Here is a 22,500-nt window from a genome sequence, read left to right on the forward strand (position 1 = left end):
CACCTCACTCTAGTGTTATACACACTGTCACGAATGGACATCTCACTCTAGTGTTATACACACTGTCACGAATGGACATCTCACTCTAGTGTTATACACACTGTCAGATATGGACATCTCACTCTAGTGTTATACACGCTGTCAGGTATGCACACCTCACTCTAGTGTTATACACACTGTCACGAATGGACATCTCACTCTAGTGTTATACACACTGTCAGGTATGCACACCTCACTCTAGTGTTATACACACTGTCACGAATGGACATCTCACTCTAGTGTTATACACACTGTCAGATATGGACATCTCACTCTAGTGTTATACACACTGTCACGAATGGACATCTCACTCTAGTGTTATACACACTGTCACGAATGGACATCTCACTCTAGTGTTATACACACTGTCACGAATGGACATCTCACTCTAGTGTTATACACACTGTCAGATATGGACATCTCACTCTAGTGTTATACACACTGTCACGAATGGACATCTCACTCTAGTGTTATACACACTGTCAGATATGGACACCTCACTCTAGTGTTATACACACTGTCAGATATGGACATCTCACTCTAGTGTTATACACACTGTCAGATATGGACATCTCACTCTAGTGTTATACACACTGTCAGGTATGGACACCTCACTCTAGTGTTATACACACTGTCACGAATGGACATCTCACTCTAGTGTTATACACACTGTCAGATATGGACATCTCACTCTAGTGTTATACACACTGTCACGAATGGACATCTCACTCTAGTGTTATACACACTGTCACGAATGGACATCTCACTCTAGTGTTATACACACTGTCACGAATGGACATCGAATGGACATCTCACCTAGTGTTATACACACTGTCACGAATGGACATCTCACTCTAGTGTTATACACACTGTCAGAATGGACATCTCACTCTAGTGTTATACACACTGTCAGATATCACTCTAGTGTTATACACACTCACGAATGGGACATCTCACTCTAGTGTTATACACACTGTCAGGTATGCACACCTCACTCTAGTGTTATACACACTGTCACGAATGGACATCTCACTCTAGTGTTATACACACTGTCAGGGACATCTCACTCTAGTGTTATACACACTGTCAGGTATGGACACTCACTAGTGTTATACACACTGTCACGAATGGACATCTCACTCTATACACTGTCAGTTGGACATCTCACTCTAGTGTTATACACTGTCAGATATGGACATCTCACTCTAGTGTTATACACACTGTCACGAATGGACATCTCACTCTAGTGTTATACACACTGTCAGATGGACATCTCACTCTAGTTTATACACACTGTCACGAATGGACATCTCACTCTAGTGTTATACACACTGTCACGAATGGACATCTCACTCTAGTGTTATACACACTGTCACTCTAGTGTTATACACACTGGACATCTCACTCTAGTGTTATACACACTGTCAGAATGGACATCTCACTCTAGTGTTATACACACTGTCAGAATGGACATCTCACTCTAGTGTTATACACACTGTCAGATATGGACATCTCACTCTAGTGTTATACACACTGTCAAATGGACATCTCACTCTAGTGTTATACACACTGTCAGAATGGACATCTCACTCTAGTGTTATACACACTGTCACGTATGGACATCTCACTCTAGTGTTATACACACTGTCAGATATGGACATCTCACTCTAGTGTTATACACACTGTCACGAATGGACATCTCACTCTAGTGTTATACACACTGTCAGATATGGACATCTCACTCTAGTGTTATACACACTGTCACGAATGGACATCTCACTCTAGTGTTATACACACTGTCAGATATGGACATCTCACTCTAGTGTTATACACACTGTCACGAATGGACATCTCACTCTAGTGTTATACACACTGTCACGAATGGACATCTCACTCTAGTGTTATACACACTGTCACGAATGGACATCTCACTCTAGTGTTATACACACTGTCAGATATGGACATCTCACTCTAGTGTTATACACACTGTCACGAATGGACATCTCACTCTAGTGTTAGTGTCAGATATACACACTCTAGTGTTATACACTGTCAGATATGGACATCTCACTCTAGTGTTATACACACTGTCACGAATGGACATCTCACTCTAGTGTTATACACACTGTCAGATATGGACATCTCACTCTAGTGTTATACACACTGTCACGAATGGACATCTCACTCTAGTGTTATACACACTGTCAGATATGGACATCTCACTCTAGTGTTATACACACTGTCACGAATGGACATCTCACTCTAGTGTTATACACACTGTCACGAATGGACATCTCACTCTAGTGTTGTACACACTGTCACGAATGGACATCTCACTCTAGTGTTATACACACTGTCAGATATGGACATCTCACTCTAGTGTTATACACACTGTCAGGTATGGACACCTCACTCTAGTGTTATACACACTGTCAGGTATGGACACCTCACTCTAGTGTTATACACACTGTCACGAATGGACATCTCACTCTAGTGTTATACACACTGTCACGAATGGACACCTCACTCTAGTGTTATACACACTGTCACGAATGGACATCTCACTCTAGTGTTATACACACTGTCAGATATGGACATCTCACTCTAGTGTTATACACACTGTCACGAATGGACATCTCACTCTAGTGTTATACACACTGTCAGGTATGGACATCTCACTCTAGTGTTATACACACTGTCAGATATGGACATCTCACTCTAGTGTTATACACACTGTCAGATATGGACATCTCACTCTAGTGTTATACACACTGTCACGAATGGACATCTCACTCTAGTGTTATACACACTGTCAGATATGGACATCTCACTCTAGTGTTATACACACTGTCAGATATGGACATCTCACTCTAGTGTTATACACACTGTCAGGTATGGACATCTCACTCTAGTGTTATACACACTGTCACTCACTCTAGTGTTATACACACTGTCAATGGACATCTCACTCTAGTGTTATACACACTGTCAGATATGGACATCTCACTCTAGTGTTATACACACTGTCAGAATGGACATCTCACTCTAGTGTTATACACACTGTCAAGATATGGACATCTCACTCTAGTGTTATACACACTGTCACGAATGGACATCTCACTCTAGTGTTATACACACTGTCAGGTATGGACATCTCACTCTAGTGTTATACACTGTCACTGGACATCTCACTCTAGTGTTATACACACTGTCAGATATGGACATCTCACTCTAGTATATGGACATCTCACTCTAGTGTTATACACACTGTCAGAATGGACATCTCACTCTAGTGTTATACACACTGTCACGAATGGACATCTCACTCTAGTGTTATACACACTGTCAGATATGGACATCTCACTCTAGTGTTATGGACATCTCACTCTAGTGTTATACACACTGTCAGATATGGACATCTCACTCTAGTGTTATACACACTGTCACGAATGGACATCTCACTCTAGTGTTATACAGTGTTATACACACTGTCAGATATGGACATCTCACTCTAGTGTTATACACACTGTCACGAATGGACATCTCACTCTAGTGTTATACACACTGTCAGATGGACATCTCACTCTAGTGTTATACATCTCACACTGTCAGGTATGGACACCTCACTCTAGTGTTATACACACTGTCACGAATGGACATCTCACTCTAGTGTTATACACACTGTCACGAATGGACATCTCACTCTAGTGTTATACACACTGTCACGAATGGACATCTCACTCTAGTGTTATACACACTGTCAGATATGGACATCTCACTCTAGTGTTATACACACTGTCACGAATGGACATCTCACTCTAGTGTTATACACACTGTCACGAATGGACATCTCACTCTAGTGTTATACACACTGTCAGATATGGACATCTCACTCTAGTGTTATACACACTGTCAGATATGGACATCTCACTCTAGTGTTATACACACTGTCAGAATGGACATCTCACTCTAGTGTTATACACACTGTCAGATATGGACATCTCACTCTAGTGTTATACACACTGTCAGATATGGACACCTCACTCTAGTGTTATGTCACACACTGTGTTATACACACTGTCAGGTATGGACATCTCACTCTAGTGTTATACACACTGTCACGAATGGACATCTGTCACATCTCACTCTAGTGTTATACACACTGTCACATCTCACTCTAGTGTTATACACACTGTCAATGGACATCTCACTCTAGTGTTATACACACTGTCAGGTATGGACATCTCACTCTAGTGTTATATGGACATCTCACTCTAGTGTTATACACACTGTCAGAATGGACATCTCACTCTAGTGTTATACACACTGTACACACTGTGTTATACACACTGTCAATGGACATCTCACTCTAGTGTTATACACACTGTCAGATGGACATCTCACTCTAGTGTTATACACACTGTCAGATATGGACATCTCACTCTAGTGTTATACACACTGTCACGAATGGACATCCTCACTCTAGTGTTATACACACTGTCAGGTATGGACACCTCACTCTAGTGTTATACACACTGTCAGATATGGACATCTCACTCTAGTGTTATACACACTGTCACATCTCACTCTAGTGTTATATGGACATCTCACTCTAGTGTTATACACACTGTCACGAATGGACATCTCACTCTAGTGTTATACACACTGTCAGAATGGACATCTCACTCTAGTGTTATACATGTCAGATATGGACATCTCACTCTAGTGTTATACACACTGTCACGAATGGACATCTCACTCTAGTGTTATACACACTGTCAGAATGGACATCTCACTCTAGTGTTATACACACTGTCACGAATGGACATCTCACTCTAGTGTTATACACACTGTCAGATGGACATGGATACATCAGATCACTCACTCTAGTGTTATACACACTGTCAGATATGGACATCTCACTCTAGTGTTATACACACTGTCAGAATGGACATCTCACTCTAGTGTTATACACACTGTCAGATATGGACATCTCACTCTAGTGTTATACACACTGTCACGAATGGACATCTCACTCTAGTGTTATACACACTGTCACGAATGGACATCTCACTCTAGTGTTATACACACTGTCAGGTAATGGACATCTCACTCTAGTGTTATACACACTGTCAGATATGGACATCTCACTCTAGTGTTATACACACTGTCAGGAATGGACATCTCACTCTAGTGTTATGTCACACACTGTGTTATACACACTGTCAGAATGGACATCTCACTCTAGTGTTATACACACTGTCAGAATGGACATCTCACTCTAGTGACATGTCAGGTATGGACACTCACTCTAGTGTTATACACACTGTCACTGGACATCTCACTCTAGTGTTATACACACTGTCACAATGGACATCTCACTCTAGTGTTATACACACTGTCAGATATGGACATCTCACTCTAGTGTTATACACACTGTCAGATATGGACATCTCACTCTAGTGTTATACACACTGTCAGATATGGACATCTCACTCTAGTGTTATACACACTGTCAGACACATCTCACTCTAGTGTTATACACACTGTCAGATATGGACATCTCACTCTAGTGTTATACACACTGTCAGATATGGACATCTCACTCTAGTGTTATACACACTGTCAGATATGGACACTCACTCTAGTGTTATACACACTGTCACGAATGGACATCTCACTCTAGTGTTATACACACTGTCACGAATGGACATCTCACTCTAGTGTTATACACACTGTCACATCTCACTCTAGTGTTATACACACTGTCAATGGACATCTCACTCTAGTGTTATACACACTGTCACGAATGGACATCTCACATCTCACTCTAGTGTTATACACACTGTCAGATATGGACATCTCACTCTAGTGTTATACACACTGTCACGAATGGACATCTCACTCTAGTGTTATACACACTGTCAGATATGGACACCTCACTCTAGTGTTATACACACTGTCAGATATGGACACCTCACTCTAGTGTTATACACACTGTCACATCTCACTCTAGAATGGACATCTCACTCTAGTGTTATACACACTGTCACGAATGGACATCTCACTCTAGTGTTATACACACTGTCAGAATGGACATCTCACTCTAGTGTTATACACACTGTCAGATATGGACATCTCACTCTAGTGTTATACACACTGTCAGATATGGACATCTCACTCTAGTGTTATGTCACGACATCTCACTCTAGTGTTATACACACTGTCAGATATGGACACCTCACTCTAGTGTTATACACACTGTCAGATATGGACACCTCACTCTAGTGTTATACACACTGTCAGATGGATGGACATCTCACTCTAGTGTTATACACACTCTGTGTTATACACACTGTCAGATATGGACATCTCACTCTAGTGTTATACACACTGTCAGAATGGACACCTCACTCTAGTGTTATACACACTGTGGACATCTCACTCTAGTGTTATACACACTGAATGGACATCTCACTCTAGTGTTATACACACTGTCAGATATGGACATCTCACTCTAGTGTTATACACACTGTCACGAATGGACATCTCACTCTAGTGTTATACACACTGTCACGAATGGACATCTCACTCTAGTGTTATACACACTGTCACGAATGGACATCTCACTCTAGTGTTATACACACTGTCACGAATGGACATCTCACTCTAGTGTTATACACACTGTCAGATCTCATGGACATCTGTCAGATATGGACACTCTAGTGTTATACACACTGTCAGATATGGACATCTCACTCTAGTGTTATATGGACACCTCACTCTAGTGTTATACACACTGTCACACATCTGTCACACTGTCAATGGACATCTCACTCTAGTGTTATACACACTGTCAGATATGGACATCTCACTCTAGTGTTATACACACTGTCAGATATGGACATCTCACTCTAGTGTTATACACACTGTCAGATATGGACATCTCACTCTAGTGTTATACACACTGTCAGATATGGACATCTCACTCTAGTGTTATACACACTGTCAGATATGGACATCTCACTCTAGTGTTATACACACTGTCAGGTATGGACACCTCACTCTAGTGTTATACACACTGTCACGAATGGACATCTCACTCTAGTGTTATACACACTGTCACGAATGGACACCTCACTCTAGTGTTATACACACTGTCACGAATGGACATCTCACTCTAGTGTTATACACACTGTCAGATATGGACATCTCACTCTAGTGTTATACACACTGTCACGAATGGACATCTCACTCTAGTGTTATACACACTGTCAGGTATGGACATCTCACTCTAGTGTTATACACACTGTCAGATATGGACATCTCACTCTAGTGTTATACACACTGTCAGATATGGACATCTCACTCTAGTGTTATACACACTGTCAGATATGGACATCTCACTCTAGTGTTATACACACTGTCAGATATGGACATGGTTACATCTCCACTCTAGTGTTATACACACTGTCAGGTATGGACATCTCACACACTGTCACGAATGGACATCTCACTCTAGTGTTATACACACTGTGTGGACACCTCATCTACACACTGTCAGATATGGACATCTCACTCTAGTGTTATACACACTGTCAGATATGGACACCTCACTCTAGTGTCATACACACTGTCAGGTATGGACACCTCACTCTAGTGTCATACACACTGTCAGGTATGGACACCTCACTCTAGTGTTATACACACTGTCACGAATGGACATCTCACTCTAGTGTTATACACACTGTCACGAATGGACATCTCACTCTAGTGTTATACACACTGTCAGATATGGACATCTCACTCTAGTGTTATACACACTGTCACGAATGGACATCTCACTCTAGTGTTATACACACTGTCAGATATGGACACCTCACTCTAGTGTTATACACACTGTCAGATATGGACACCTCACTCTAGTGTTATACACACTGTCACGAATGGACATCTCACTCTAGTGTTATACACACTGTCACGAATGGACATCTCACTCTAGTGTTATACACACTGTCACGAATGGACACCTCACTCTAGTGTCATACACACTGTCAGATATGGACATCTCACTCTAGTGTTATACACACTGTCACGAATGGACATCTCACTCTAGTGTTATACACACTGTCACGAATGGACACCTCACTCTAGTGTTATACACACTGTCAGATATGGACATCTCACTCTAGTGTTATACACACTGTCAGATATGGACACCTCACTCTAGTGTTATACACACTGTCAGATATGGACATCTCACTCTAGTGTTATACACACTGTCAGATATGGACACCTCACTCTAGTGTTATACACACTGTCAGATATGGACATCTCACTCTAGTGTTATACACACTGTCAGATATGGACATCTCACTCTAGTGTTATACACACTGTCAGGTATGGACACCTCACTCTAGTGTTATACACACTGTCACGAATGGACATCTCACTCTAGTGTTATACACACTGTCACGAATGGACATCTCACTCTAGTGTTATACACACTGTCACGAATGGACATCTCACTCTAGTGTTATACACACTGTCACGAATGGACATCTCACTCTAGTGTTATACACACTGTCACGAATGGACATCTCACTCTAGTGTTATACACACTGTCAGGTATGGACACCTCACTCTAGTGTCATACACACTGTCAGGTATGGACACCTCACTCTAGTGTCATACACACTGTCAGGTATGGACACCTCACTCTAGTGTTATACACACTGTCACGAATGGACATCTCACTCTAGTGTTATACACACTGTCACGAATGGACATCTCACTCTAGTGTTATACACACTGTCACGAATGGACATCTCACTCTAGTGTTATACACACTGTCACGAATGGACATCTCACTCTAGTGTTATACACACTGTCACGAATGGACACCTCACTCTAGTGTCATACACACTGTCAGATATGGACACTTCACTCTAGTGTCATACACACTGTCAGGTATGGACACCTCACTCTAGTGTCATACAGACTGTCAGGTATGGACACCTCACTCTAGTGTTATACACACTGTCAGATATGGACATCTCACTCTAGTGTCATACACACTGTCACGAATGGACATCTCACTCTAGTGTTATACACACTGTCAGATATGGACATCTCACTCTAGTGTTATACACACTGTCAGATATGGACACCTCACTCTAGTGTTATACACACTGTCACGAATGGACATCTCACTCTAGTGTTATACACACTGTCAGATATGGACACCTCACTCTAGTGTCATACACACTGTCAGGTATGGACACCTCACTCTAGTGTCATACACACTGTCACGAATGGACATCTCACTCTAGTGTTATACACACTGTCAGATATGGACACCTCACTCTAGTGTTATACACACTGTCAGATATGGACATCTCACTCTAGTGTTATACACACTGTCACGAATGGACATCTCACTCTAGTGTTATACACACTGTCACGAATGGACATCTCACTCTAGTGTTATACACACTGTCACGAATGGACATCTCACTCTAGTGTTATACACACTGTCACGAATGGACATCTCACTCTAGTGTTATACACACTGTCACGAATGGACATCTCACTCTAGTGTTATACACACTGTCAGATATGGACATCTCACTCTAGTGTTATACACACTGTCACGAATGGACATCTCACTCTAGTGTTATACACACTGTCACGAATGGACATCTCACTCTAGTGTTATACACACTGTCACGAATGGACATCTCACTCTAGTGTTATACACACTGTCACGAATGGACACCTCACTCTAGTGTCATACACACTGTCAGATATGGACATCTCACTCTAGTGTTATACACACTGTCACGAATGGACATCTCACTCTAGTGTTATACACACTGTCACGAATGGACATCTCACTCTAGTGTTATACACACTGTCACGAATGGACATCTCACTCTAGTGTTATACACACTGTCACGAATGGACACCTCACTCTAGTGTTATACACACTGTCAGATATGGACATCTCACTCTAGTGTTATACACACTGTCACGAATGGACATCTCACTCTAGTGTTATACACACTGTCACGAATGGACACCTCACTCTAGTGTCATACACACTGTCACGAATGGACATCTCACTCTAGTGTTATACACACTGTCACGAATGGACACCTCACTCTAGTGTTATACACACTGTCACGAATGGACACCTCACTCTAGTGTTATACACACTGTCACGAATGGACACCTCACTCTAGTGTCATACACACTGTCAGATATGGACACCTCACTCTAGTGTCATACACACTGTCAGATATGGACACCTCACTCTAGTGTCATACACACTGTCAGATATGGACATCTCACTCTAGTGTTATACACACTGTCACGAATGGACATCTCACTCTAGTGTTATACACACTGTCACGAATGGACATCTCACTCTAGTGTTATACACACTGTCACGAATGGACATCTCACTCTAGTGTTATACACACTGTCACGAATGGACACCTCACTCTAGTGTTATACACACTGTCAGATATGGACATCTCACTCTAGTGTTATACACACTGTCACGAATGGACATCTCACTCTAGTGTTATACACACTGTCACGAATGGACACCTCACGCTAGTGTCATACACACTGTCACGAATGGACATCTCACTCTAGTGTTATACACACTGTCACGAATGGACACCTCACTCTAGTGTTATGGACACCTCACTCTAGTGTTATACACACTGTCACGAATGGACACCTCACTCTAGTGTCATACACACTGTCAGATATGGACACCTCACTCTAGTGTCATACACACTGTCAGATATGGACATCTCACTCTAGTGTTATACACACTGTCAGATATGGACACCTCACTCTAGTGTCATACACACTGTCACGAATGGACACCTCACTCTAGTGTCATACACACTGTCAAATATGGACACCTCACTCTAGTGTCATACACACTGTCAGATTTGGACACCTCACTCTAATGTTATACACACTGTCACGAATGGACACCTCACTCTAGTGTTATACACACTGTCAGATATGGACACCTCACTCTAGTGTTATACACACTGTCAGATATGGACACCTCACTCTAGTGTCATACACACTGTCACGAATGGACACCTCACTCTAGTGTCATACACACTGTCAGGTATGGACACCTCACTCTAGTGTTATACACACTGTCAGATATGGACACCTCACTCTAGTGTCATACACACTGTCACGAATGGACATCTCACTCTAGTGTTATACACACTGTCAGATATGGACACCTCACTCTAGTGTTATACACACTGTCACGAATGGACATCTCACTCTAATGTTATACACACTGTCACGAATGGACACCTCACTCTAGTGTCGTACACACGGTCAGGTATGGACACCTCACTCTAATGTTATACACACTGTCAGATATGGACACCTCACTCTTGTGTCGTACACACTGTCAGGTATGGACACCTCACTCTAATGTGTGTTTCTGCGAGCATGTGTGTGTCAATGACTTTATCCCCCATATTCTAGACCCCCAATCCCTCCTCCACTAAAACTTTCTCTTTCTCGCTCTCATCTCTCTCCTCTCTCTCGTCTCTCAGAATCATTTTTGAAGCTCTGGTTGCTCTGGAGATCCCTAATGATCTGCTGCAGGTGATCCAGGATCTACTGTTGGAGCTGAGACACCACTGTCTACTGGTCACCCTGCACCACACCGCAGGGGGTGAGGGAGGAGGGGAGGGAGGGGAGGTAGGGGATGGGAACTGAGACATCATTGTCTACAGGTCTCCCTGCACCACACCGCAAAGAGTAAGAGAGAAGGAGATATGGGAGGGAGGGAGGGAGGGAGGGAGGGAGGAAGGAAGAGGAAAGGGGACCTGAGACATCACTGTCTGGAAGAAGGGGGCAGAAGGAGGAGAAAGATGGAGAAAGGGCCAGAGGTGGGTTAGGTAAGGTGAGGTTAGTGAAAGAGAAAGTGTTTGTGAAAGGGGGTTTTGTGGTTAAACTCTGTTGGTCATTCTGACTGTGGCCCTAGATCTATTGATAGTAACAGCTCATGTGGTTTTGAAGGTAGTCATTCACTAGTTTAGAGGGTCATTTCACTTTCTTTTGCGGTCTTCTACCAAACAGTTCTATTTAAAATGTCATGTGAACTGATCATGGCTCTTCACTTGTTCACGAGTATGAAGTATCATTATTTAATTTGATGGTGATCAAAAATAATGGGAAATGGCAAAAGCACACATTTGTTGCCCCTACAGTGATTTATGTTGGTATGCATTTTGTCAGATGTCAAAAGGCTTGCAGAGAAAGAGGACTGGGTCGTAGACAATGAAGGAATCACCAGCTTGGTAAAGTTATATTTACTATACTTTGTGATATATCATTATTTATTTTATAGTAAGATATGATGAAAAATATGACATGGTATAATCTATATATCTGATTTGTGTGTTGTGTCGTGTGCAGCCAGCCCAGTTTGAGCAGTGCATGGTGCAGATGCTGCAGTCACTCAAAGAACCCATGGAGACCAAACCTGGGGAGGTCAATGTAAGGAACACACACTATAACAGAACCTCTTTCATCTATGTGAACTACTCTTTTTATGTATGTGAATTGCACTGAACAATCATATAAATGCAACAATTTCAAAGATTTTACTGAGTTACAGTTCATATAAGGACATGAATACATTCATTAGGCTCTAGTATATGGATTTCACATGACTGGGATTACAGATATGCATCTGGTGGTCACGGATACCTTAATAAATATGGTAGGGGCGTGGATCAGAGAACCAGTCCATATCTGGTGTGACCACCTTTTGCCTCATGCAGCACGACACGTCTCCTTTGCGTGGAGTTGATCAGGCTGTGGATTGTGGGAACTGGAACACGCTGTCGTGCACATCGATCCAGAGCATCCAAAACATGCTCAATGTCTGGTGAGAATGCAGGCCATGGAAGAACTGGGAGATGTTCAACTTCCAGGAATTGTGTAGAGATCCTTGCGACATGGGACCATGCATTATCATGCTGAAACAGTTGATGGCGGTGGATGAATCGCACGACAATGGGCCTCAGGATCTCATCACGGTATCTCTGTGCATTCAAATTGCCATCGATAAAATGCAATTGTGTTCATTGTCCATAGCTTATGCCTGCACATACCATAACCCGACCACCACCATGGGGCACTCTGTTCACAACATTGACATCAGCAAACCACTCGCCCACACGACACCATACACGCTGTCTGCAATCTGCCCGGTACAGTTGAAACCGGATTAATCCGCAAAGAGCACACTTCTCCAGCATGCCAGTGGCAATCGAAGGTGAGCATTTGCCCACTGAAGTCGGTTATGACTCCAAACTGCAGTCAGGTCAAGACCCTGGTGAGGACGACGAACATGCAGATGAACTTTCGGTTGTACAAACCAACAATTTCATCAGCTGTCCTGGTGGCTGGTCTCAGACGAACCCGCAGATGAAGAAGCCATATGTGGAGGTACTGGGCTGGCGTGGTTACACGTGGTCTGCGGTTGTGAGGCCTGTTGGATGTACTGACAAATTCTTTAAAATGATGTTGGAGGCGGCTTATGGTAGAGAAATGAACATGACATTCTCTGGCAACAGCTCTGGTGGACATTCCTGCAGTCAGCATGCCAATTGCGTGCTCCCTCAACTTGAGACAGCTGTGGCTTGTGTTGTGTGACAAAACTGCATATTTTAGAGTGGCCTTTTATTGTCCACATCACAAGGTACACCTGTGTAATGATCATGCTGTTTATTCAGCTACTTGATATGCCACACCTGTCAGGTGGATAGATTATATTGGCAAAGGAGAAATGCTCACTAACAGGGATGTAAGCAAATTTGTGCACAAAATTGGAGAGAAATACGCTTTTTGTGCGCAAGGGACAATTTTGGGCATTTTGTTTTTTCAGCTCATGAAACATGGGACCAACACCATACATGTTGTATTTATATTTTTGTTCAGTATGAATGGTGGTGTATTGGACCACATTACTGCGTGATAGTTGGTTGTATGCAGTGTGCTGTCTCACCTTCCCCTCCTGTCTTCAGATCCTCCAGTTGGATCAGGCCCAAGATCAAGCCTCAGAGCTCTGTGTGGACATCATGAGGGTACTGTACAGTCACTACAGACTAGGTTTACACAATATTTCACCACAATAATACAGAGTAGAGATTAAGATTACGGTATAGTTCAACATAGGAATCCCTTCAGTTTACTGGTACTGTAGTTAGCATGAAATTACTGGTACTACTGTCACAAGAGAATGGGTTTACAGTATATTTTACTCTAGTGAAGGGTCACAGGTAGTTTATTGCTACAATGCTCAAATTCCTCATTTAGGAACGGTTTCCAGGACACAGATTAAGACTAGTCCTGGACTGAAAAGGCACCTACAATGGAGAATCTCCATTAAGAATGCTTTTTAGTACTGGATGAGGCTTCATCTATGTCCGGGACACCGGCCCTTAGATTATTGTAGCCTTTTACTTTTGTATCAGGAATGGACCAGGAAGCTCTGTGAGAGGATCATGAAGGTATAGTACTATAGAGTAAAAATAAGGATTACATCCTATTTCGCCATAGGAATATCGACAGTTTACTAGTAGTTTACTGTAGGTCTACAGTGCAGAAATTCAGTTGAAATGTATTAATTATTGTAGACTTGTACTTTCTGAGCAGGTTCAAGAGCAGGTGAAAAAGCTCTAAGGATAAAGTACTGTATGGTACAGAGTAGATACGCGACTAGGATTACACCATAGGAATCCCTACAGATTATAGGTCAGGGGTAGGCAACTACATTCAGCCGCGTGCTGATTTTTGACTGAGTGGATGATCAGCGGGATAGAATATAATTCTAATAATTTGAACACTGAAAATTGACCACAACTAAGCCCAAAAAGAGATTGTATTTCAAATAAAAAATATAATTTTATACCTTGATTACATTGAGGCACGATCACATGACAATTTTTTTTTTTACAACAAACCATTTCCTTGCAGGGTGGTTTTGCCTGTTGCCAACCCGTTATATGTAGTTTACTGTAGGTTTACAGTGCAGGCCATTCACCCCACTCCTTTTTAATATAGTCGACTGTTACTGTTGTCTGAGTGACTGACCTGTCTCTGTGACGCTGACCTGTCTCTGTGACGCTGACCTGTCTCTGTGACGCTGACCTGTCTCTGTGACGCTGACCTGTAACATCTCTTCCAGGTGTTTGTCAACTGCCTGGAGCAGCTGAGCAATAAAACAGATGGAGACATCGACACTTCACAGTGAGTACAGGCAGGGACTTTACATCCAGTGTCATTTTGTGTGTGTCTGCCTTAGTGTGTTTTTGAACTCTGTATGTGTGTGTGTATTCTTAGTATATCAGTGGACCTTGCCTCTCCAGACCCATTCAGTGGCCTTCAGGAAGACTTCTGTGCAACACCGGTAAGAAGATCTGAATTTTCTCAGACTGAGACTACAGGTCTCAATTGAACTCAATCTACCTCAATCTCACGCTACAGGATTGCCAATGTCAATGAGCATTCTCAACTAAGGTTATTTTTCTTACAATCTAACCCCCCTACACACCCACACACACACACGTGTATCTCCTTCACTGGTAAACCAAACCAATATGTTATGATACTGTTTCCTGGTTGTGGACAGGAAGCAGACAACCTCATTTCTTGTATATGTGTCCAGATGAGAGTGAATGGGCCTGGGTGTGTAGTGAAGGGGAGAGGAGGAAGAGGAAGGGGGAGTTTTTGGTAAAGGGAAATAGAGCAGGGTGCAGATGGGGTTTCCCCTGATCTCTGATCTCTAGCAGGGCTGAGTCGATGAGACAGCCAGACAATATTCAGGGCACATGCCAGAGTTCAGGCCTACAGAACCACCTTAAGACATTATCATATGGCGTACCAAACATCTCACTGAAATACAGTAAGGTCTCAGAGAAACGGTGGGCTGGTAGGCCATAGATTGACATGGTCTACAGAGACTGGAAGTGTTGATAAATAATAGAAGAAGACTAGAATTCTTATAATAAAAGGAGTTGCCAAAGTAACCAAATTATTTGAGATTGTCTATTAAGACCAGAACCTCTCCTCTTTTAGGAGTGAACACTACCTGTTACACTAATCCTGTCAGTGAGGTTGTCAGTGAGGTAACTGTTATAATTGACCTTGTATCATTGAAGTAAACCCGGTGTGTAGTATGGCGTCAAACAGCATCTTAGTCAATTCCAGTAAAACAGGGATGGAGTCGATGATGAGATTAACTGACAGATGCTCAGACACAATCGCTCAACATAACAAATCCAACATCCTGAACTTTCTACGGGTGTGTGTGGGTGTGTGTGCATCTCTTTCTCTCTATAGGAGCAGCGTCTGCTGATAATCCTGAGTAACTGTCAGTACCTGGAGAAACACACCTTCCTTAACATGGCTGAACACTTTGAGAAACACGGTTTCACCGGGACTGACAAGATCACACAGGTTAGTAGAGAGGACACACACAAACACAGACACAAACAGACACACACACAGTTAACTGTCAGAAACAGCAAACAGTTAACTGGCTTCTTAGATGTTTTGGTGTTTTAGTTTTTGGTGTTCTTTGAAGAAGAAGATTTGTCACCAAAGAAGTGATGAGAAATGAATGTTTTGGGGCAGAACTATTACTCGCTCTTTCTCTTTAAACAGCTAAAGGTCAGATCTCTGAGTCAAGTCTCCTTCTCTCTCACACACACACTCATACAGGCAGATGTTGGTTGGCTGTTCCTGTAAAAACAGTTAAACGGCTTGTGTTTTTTTAGAAACATGGCCTGTAAGCAGTTGGTTCAAAACCAGGATCTATATTGTGACTATAAGAATATAAGTTCCTGTAAAAGCACTTTGTGACAGCTGCTGATGTAAGAATATATTTCTAAGTACATTTCATTGGAATTTGATTGATGTCTCTCTCCTCTGCTCCCAGGTGTTGATTAGGTTTGTCTCTACCTCTGTTTCCAGGTGAGTGTCCATGCAGTGAAGGAGCTGGATGAGAGTCTGTTTGATGCCTACATCGAGAGGAAGTCAGATCCCATCGTAGGATCCCTGGAACCAGGCATCTACGCTGGATACTTTGACTGGAGGGACTGTAGTACACCTACAGGTACACACACACACACACACACACACACACACACACACACACACACACACACACACACACACACACACACACACACACACACACACACACAGATATACGCTGCTACTTTGATTTATTTCTATATAACATTTATTTAACTAGGCAAGTCAGTTAAGAACACATTCTTATTTACAGTACACCAGCAGGTACACAGAAATGTATTTCTAGAATTTTTATAATTTTCTCTCTGCATTGTTGGGAAGGGCCTGTAAGTAAGCGTTTCACTGTTAGTCTACACCTGTTGTTTACCAAGCATGTTACAAATGTGATTTTATCTGCTCTGTCTACGTCCATTGGCGTGACTGCACACCTTTTTACACACCTTAATCACAGGACATTATGGACTGAGGCCAGTATTCAAACCAACACAGATTAACCACCTGTACATGGCGATAGACTTTTAAATGCAATTTCCCAGACGTTTGTGGAGATTGCATTCGCAATGTCGAGTTCTTCCACCAAGCCACAGATGTAACAGAGAGAGGGGGGTTTACCCATAATAACCCTTGACCTATCTAGCCTCTTGGGTTTATCTCCAAAAGCAATAAAACTTATGGCTGTCTGGGGAACATTATGGCAGGGGTTTTCAAACTGGGGTCTGCAGCCCCCTAAGGTTCCATAGAGGCACTGCAGGGGTTCTGCTAAATTATTTTATGAATATCGCTAGCTTCAACAGCATACCATATGTCTCTGCGTCCAGTATGAAGGAAGTTAGTGGTCGTTTCACGAGCCAATGCTAAAGCTTCAAGTTTGATTAGTCGTATGTACGTATACACATGGTATACACAGTCCAATGAAATGCTTACTTGCAGGTTCCTTCTCCACAAGCCAACAACAATAAGAAATTATAAAAGATAAGAATATGAACATAAATTAAATGGCTCAGTAGAATATAATAACATTTTAGCATCAGCATCAGTATAATACATGAAGGCACAATTTATAGTCCAATATTTACACATGTTTTGAAAAAGCTGGGATTGTTTAAATTGTGCAGTATTTAGCAATCATAATAAGAGTCTGGCAGCAGCAGTTGTGATGATGTGTGTTGCGTGAATGTACAGTACCAGTCAAAAGTTTGGACACCTACTCATTCAAAGGTTTTTCTTTATTTTTACTATTTTCTACATTGTAGAATAATAGCGAAGACATCAAAACTATAAAATAACACATATGGAATCATATACAAACCAAAAAAGTGTAAAACAATTCTTCAAAGTAGCCAGCTTTGTACACTCTTGGCATTCTCTGAACCAGCTTCATGAGCTTCATGAGGTAGTCACCTGAAATGTAGTTCCATTAACATGTGTGCCTTGTTAAAAGTTCATTTGTGGAATTTCTTTCCTTAATGTGTTTGAGCCAATCAGTTGTGTTGTGACAAGGTGGTGGGGGGGGCAAGTCCATATTATGGCAAGAACCGCTCTGTCAATCCGGAAAATTTCATGAACTTTGAACGTTTCTTCAAGTTCAGTCGCAAAAGCCATCAAGCACTATGATGAAACTGGCTCTCATGAGGACCACCACAGGACAGGAAGACCCAGAATTACCTCTGCTGCAGAAGACAAGTTCATTAGAGGTAACTGCACCTCAGATTGCAGCCCAAATGAATGCTTCACAGAGTTCAAGTAACAGACACATCTCAACATCAACTTTTCAGAAGAGACTGTGTGAATCAGGCCTTCATGATCCAATTGCTGCAAAGAAACCACTACTAAAGGACATGAAATAAGAATAAGAGACTTACTTGAGCCAAGAAACACGAGCAATGGACATGAGACCGGTGAAAATCTGTCTTTTCGTCTGATGAGTCCAAATTTGAGATTTTTGGTTCCAACCGCTGTGTCTTTGTGAGACGCAGAGTAGGTGAACAGATGATATCCATATGTGTGGTTCCTACGGTGAAGCATGGAGGAGGAGGTGTGATGGTGTGGGGCTGCTTTGCTGGTGACACTGTCTGTGATTTATTTAGAATTCAAGGCACAGTTATTCTGCAGCGATACGCCATCCCATCTGCTTTGCGCTTAGTGGGACTATCATTTGTTTTTCAACAGGACAATGACCCAAAACACACCTCCAGACTGTGTAAGGGCTATTTGATCAAGAAGGAGAGTGATTGTGCTGCATCAGATGACCTGGCCTCCACAAACCTGACCTCAACCTAATTGAGATGGTTTGGGAGGAGTTGGATCGCAGATTAAAGGAAAAGCAGCAAACAGTGCTCAGCATATGTGGGAACTCATTCAAGACTGTTGGAAAAGCATTCCTTATGAAGCTGGTTGAGAGAATGCCAAGTATGGAAAACTGTCAAGGCAAAGGGTGGCTACTTTGAATAATCTAAAATATGTTTAGATTTGTTTATCATTTTTTGTTATTTATGTGTTATTGATTCCATATGTATTATTTCATAGTTTGGATGTTTTCCCTATTATTCTACAATATAGAAAATAGTAAAAACATCTGAAAACCCCTTGAATGAGCAGGTGTGTCCAAACTTTTGACTGGTAGTGTATATGTATGTGGGTGAGTGAGTAGATGAGTTAGCGAGTGAGCACATGTGTGCTAAGGTGCAGAGAATCCGAGCAGGTGGTCAGGCCAGTTCAAGTGTTCAGCAGTCGGATGGCTTGTAGATAGAAACAGTCTCTGAGTCTGTTGGTATCAGACCTCATGCTCCGATGCCTGCCCGACGGTAAGGGAGTGAACTGCTCATGGCTGGGGTGTATGGGGTCCTTGATGATGCTGAGGGACTTCCTCATACACCGTTTCAAGTAGATGTCCCAGATGGTTGGGAGCACGGTCCCAGTGATGCATTGGACCTTCTTCACCACACACTGGACGGACTTGTGGTCGTGGACAGAGTAATTCCTGTACCAGGCTGTGATGCAACCGGTCAGGACGCTCTCGATGGTGCAGAGGTAGTATTTGGAGAAGACCCAGGGTGACATGCCCGATTTTCTTCAGCTGCCTTAGGAAGTAGAGACGCTGTTGCACCCTCTTGACAAGAATGGTGGTGTTGTTGGTCCATGACAAATTCTCTGTGATGTGGGCGCAGTGAAACTTAAAACTGCTGACTCTCTCTACTGCAGTCCCCTTGATGTGGATCAGGGCATGTTCCCTCCTCTGCTTCCTGAAGTCAACAACTCCTTTGCTGATGTTGACGGAGAGTTTGTTGTCCTGGCACCACAATACCAGTTCACTTACCTCCTCCCTGTGGTCTGCCCATCAGTATAATAGTAAAATTGTGATTTAGTCAGATATCATAGGCAGAAGCTCTATAGAGACGGCGACTTGGAATTAAATAGTAAAGTCATCAAATATTTTATTAAAGTAAATTAATGTGAATAAATTATGGTTAATAAGCGATTAGCAGAAATGTGCAGTCACTACCATCATGACATTCAATCCGCATAGTACATTTAATGAAAAAATAAATAATTAAGGAAATCGAAAATCGTGATTTTATTTTTTCATAATCGAACCGAAACTGAACCAACTTCAAAAAGCACTAATCTCTCAGCACTAACTAAATGTCTCTGTGTGTCCTGAAGTTTTACGATGAACAGTGCTTGGATGTGCTTAGCCTGATGTTCACAACTTCACATACAGTCTACTCTTAGTCTACTCTGTATTAGGGCTGTGACGATACCAGTATCACAATATTTTTACCTTGGCAAATTAAATCACGAAGCAGATCAAACTTTTTTGTCTTTTAAAAACCTGCTGTATGTAAAATATAGTATGCTATAGCTGGGAAAATAAATACATGTCACTCTGGATGACAACATAATGTTTGTTTCCAACATTAGGGCTGTTTTCCTAAAGAAGTTAAATCCGCTTCCTGTTTTCTTTCATTACTGACGAGTATCGAAGTACTGGTATCGCCCCAGCCCTGTTGTTGTGGGTGGGGGAGCTCCTTGTAGGAAATGTTAAACCCTGAATCTTCAGGGAATTCTTCATACAATCATACACACACACTCTAAATTGAAGTGATGTTAGCAGTGACATGGACATATATCATTCTGGTCTGTGGTTTTGTGTGTATGCACACACACACACACACACACACACACACACACACACACACACACACACAGATGTGCTATGAGGTTGTGCACAGGTGACACTTGTGTGTGTTTTACGTACCTTAAAACAGGAAGTGTGTGTGTGCGCTCAGAGGAGCATAGCCCCACTCCCCTATGCTCCTCAATGGTCCAGGGAGAAAAGGTGGTGCCTTTTTATGATTTTGTGTGTTCCGCTAATAGTGAAACAGGAACATTTGGGCTTTTTAACCCCAGCTATAAGGAATAGGATATGATACTTTCACTGGCTAAACATGTGGGTAATTGATGTGTGTATGCTGAGGCCTGCATTGCCAGCGGAAACAGAGAAAGACAACCTTCACTGGTTTTGGTCTTTTGTTTTCTCGTGGTAACACTCTTGCCCCCTGGAAGTATTCATCTTTAAAGCACCAGACACCAGACAATCATCTCATTTATATGTATTATATTGTCTTCTCAACATGACATTGGGGATGTGACAAGTGGAAAAGTTTTCTTAACATTTAAACGGCCATTTGTTAAAATGCTAAGAATTTTAAATAAAATTCCATGTGAATTCACAATGCAGCTGTGCTGCTGCCAGCAAACCCACAGGGGTATTATAGTGCATCCCTTTCAGATGGTTAAGCATTGCACCTGTACTACCATTAAGGTACCTCAATTCCACCTTGCAAAGTTTGCATTTACTTCTCATTTAACTTCTCAAAGTATTGCCATACAGGACTTCACTGGTGTTGCTTGCCTTTCTCTGAAATGTTTCCAACTGTTAACCATGATAACGTAGTGGTAGAGAGTCGACTCCAAAATGACTTCTCCACTCGTTGCATGTCGACTCCAGTGTTAACTCTCATTTCTAAGTGTCAAGATTCAGTATTTTTGGAACGGAGGAGACTGACTTGTTGCTGTACTTCCGAGAACACAAACAGTCACATCTTTCATAGCGAGGGACAGAGACAGAATTTAAGTTAATTTAATTGACAGAGGAGATGGACACAGTATAGGCAGTATAGACTATAAAATGGAAACTGGGATTCAAATGTTGTTGTTAGGGATTTTTATTTACGTCAATGATCCCAACTTCGTTTATACATTTAAATGTTCACACTCCTACTTAGGGGTGCCATTACACGTTATACACCCACCATTCTCCAGGTTGATTGGGGAATACATACATTACATGGCTCA

The 22,500-nt window shown here is 42.1% G+C and overlaps 1 protein-coding gene and 1 long non-coding RNA gene across 5 annotated transcripts in view; one reads left to right on the plus strand and one right to left on the minus strand.

The window, feature by feature from the left end:
- exoc2 (exocyst complex component 2) overlaps positions 1–22,500 on the plus strand; it is a 124,378-nt gene that overhangs the window by 85,443 nt on the left and 16,435 nt on the right. For all 4 annotated transcript variants that reach the window (XR_008063909.1, XR_008063910.1, XR_008063911.1 and 1 more), the window contains exons 16-23: positions 11,646–11,767; positions 12,334–12,395; positions 12,514–12,594; positions 14,130–14,189; positions 15,293–15,354; positions 15,448–15,514; positions 16,447–16,563; positions 17,080–17,221. Coding sequence is in view for 1 of the 4 variants with exons in the window: in XM_052461460.1 (XP_052317420.1) it covers positions 11,646–11,767; positions 12,334–12,395; positions 12,514–12,594; positions 14,130–14,189; positions 15,293–15,354; positions 15,448–15,514; positions 16,447–16,563; positions 17,080–17,221 (713 nt within the window). In the remaining 3 variants the exon portion in view is untranslated. The remainder of the gene's footprint in view (positions 1–11,645; positions 11,768–12,333; positions 12,396–12,513; positions 12,595–14,129; positions 14,190–15,292; positions 15,355–15,447; positions 15,515–16,446; positions 16,564–17,079; positions 17,222–22,500) is intronic.
- LOC127907258 (uncharacterized) lies at positions 90–11,639 on the minus strand. Its single transcript, XR_008063915.1, has 8 exons — positions 11,208–11,639; positions 11,018–11,131; positions 10,752–10,979; positions 10,198–10,539; positions 9,400–9,589; positions 8,678–8,943; positions 7,652–8,335; positions 90–649 (listed from the first exon to the last, which is right to left on the minus strand). It is a non-coding gene; the product is annotated as an uncharacterized LOC127907258 (long non-coding RNA).

The sequence above is a fragment of the Oncorhynchus keta genome, chromosome 1 (assembly GCF_023373465.1).
Source record: "Oncorhynchus keta strain PuntledgeMale-10-30-2019 chromosome 1, Oket_V2, whole genome shotgun sequence".
Classification (NCBI taxonomy): domain Eukaryota; kingdom Metazoa; phylum Chordata; class Actinopteri; order Salmoniformes; family Salmonidae; genus Oncorhynchus; species Oncorhynchus keta.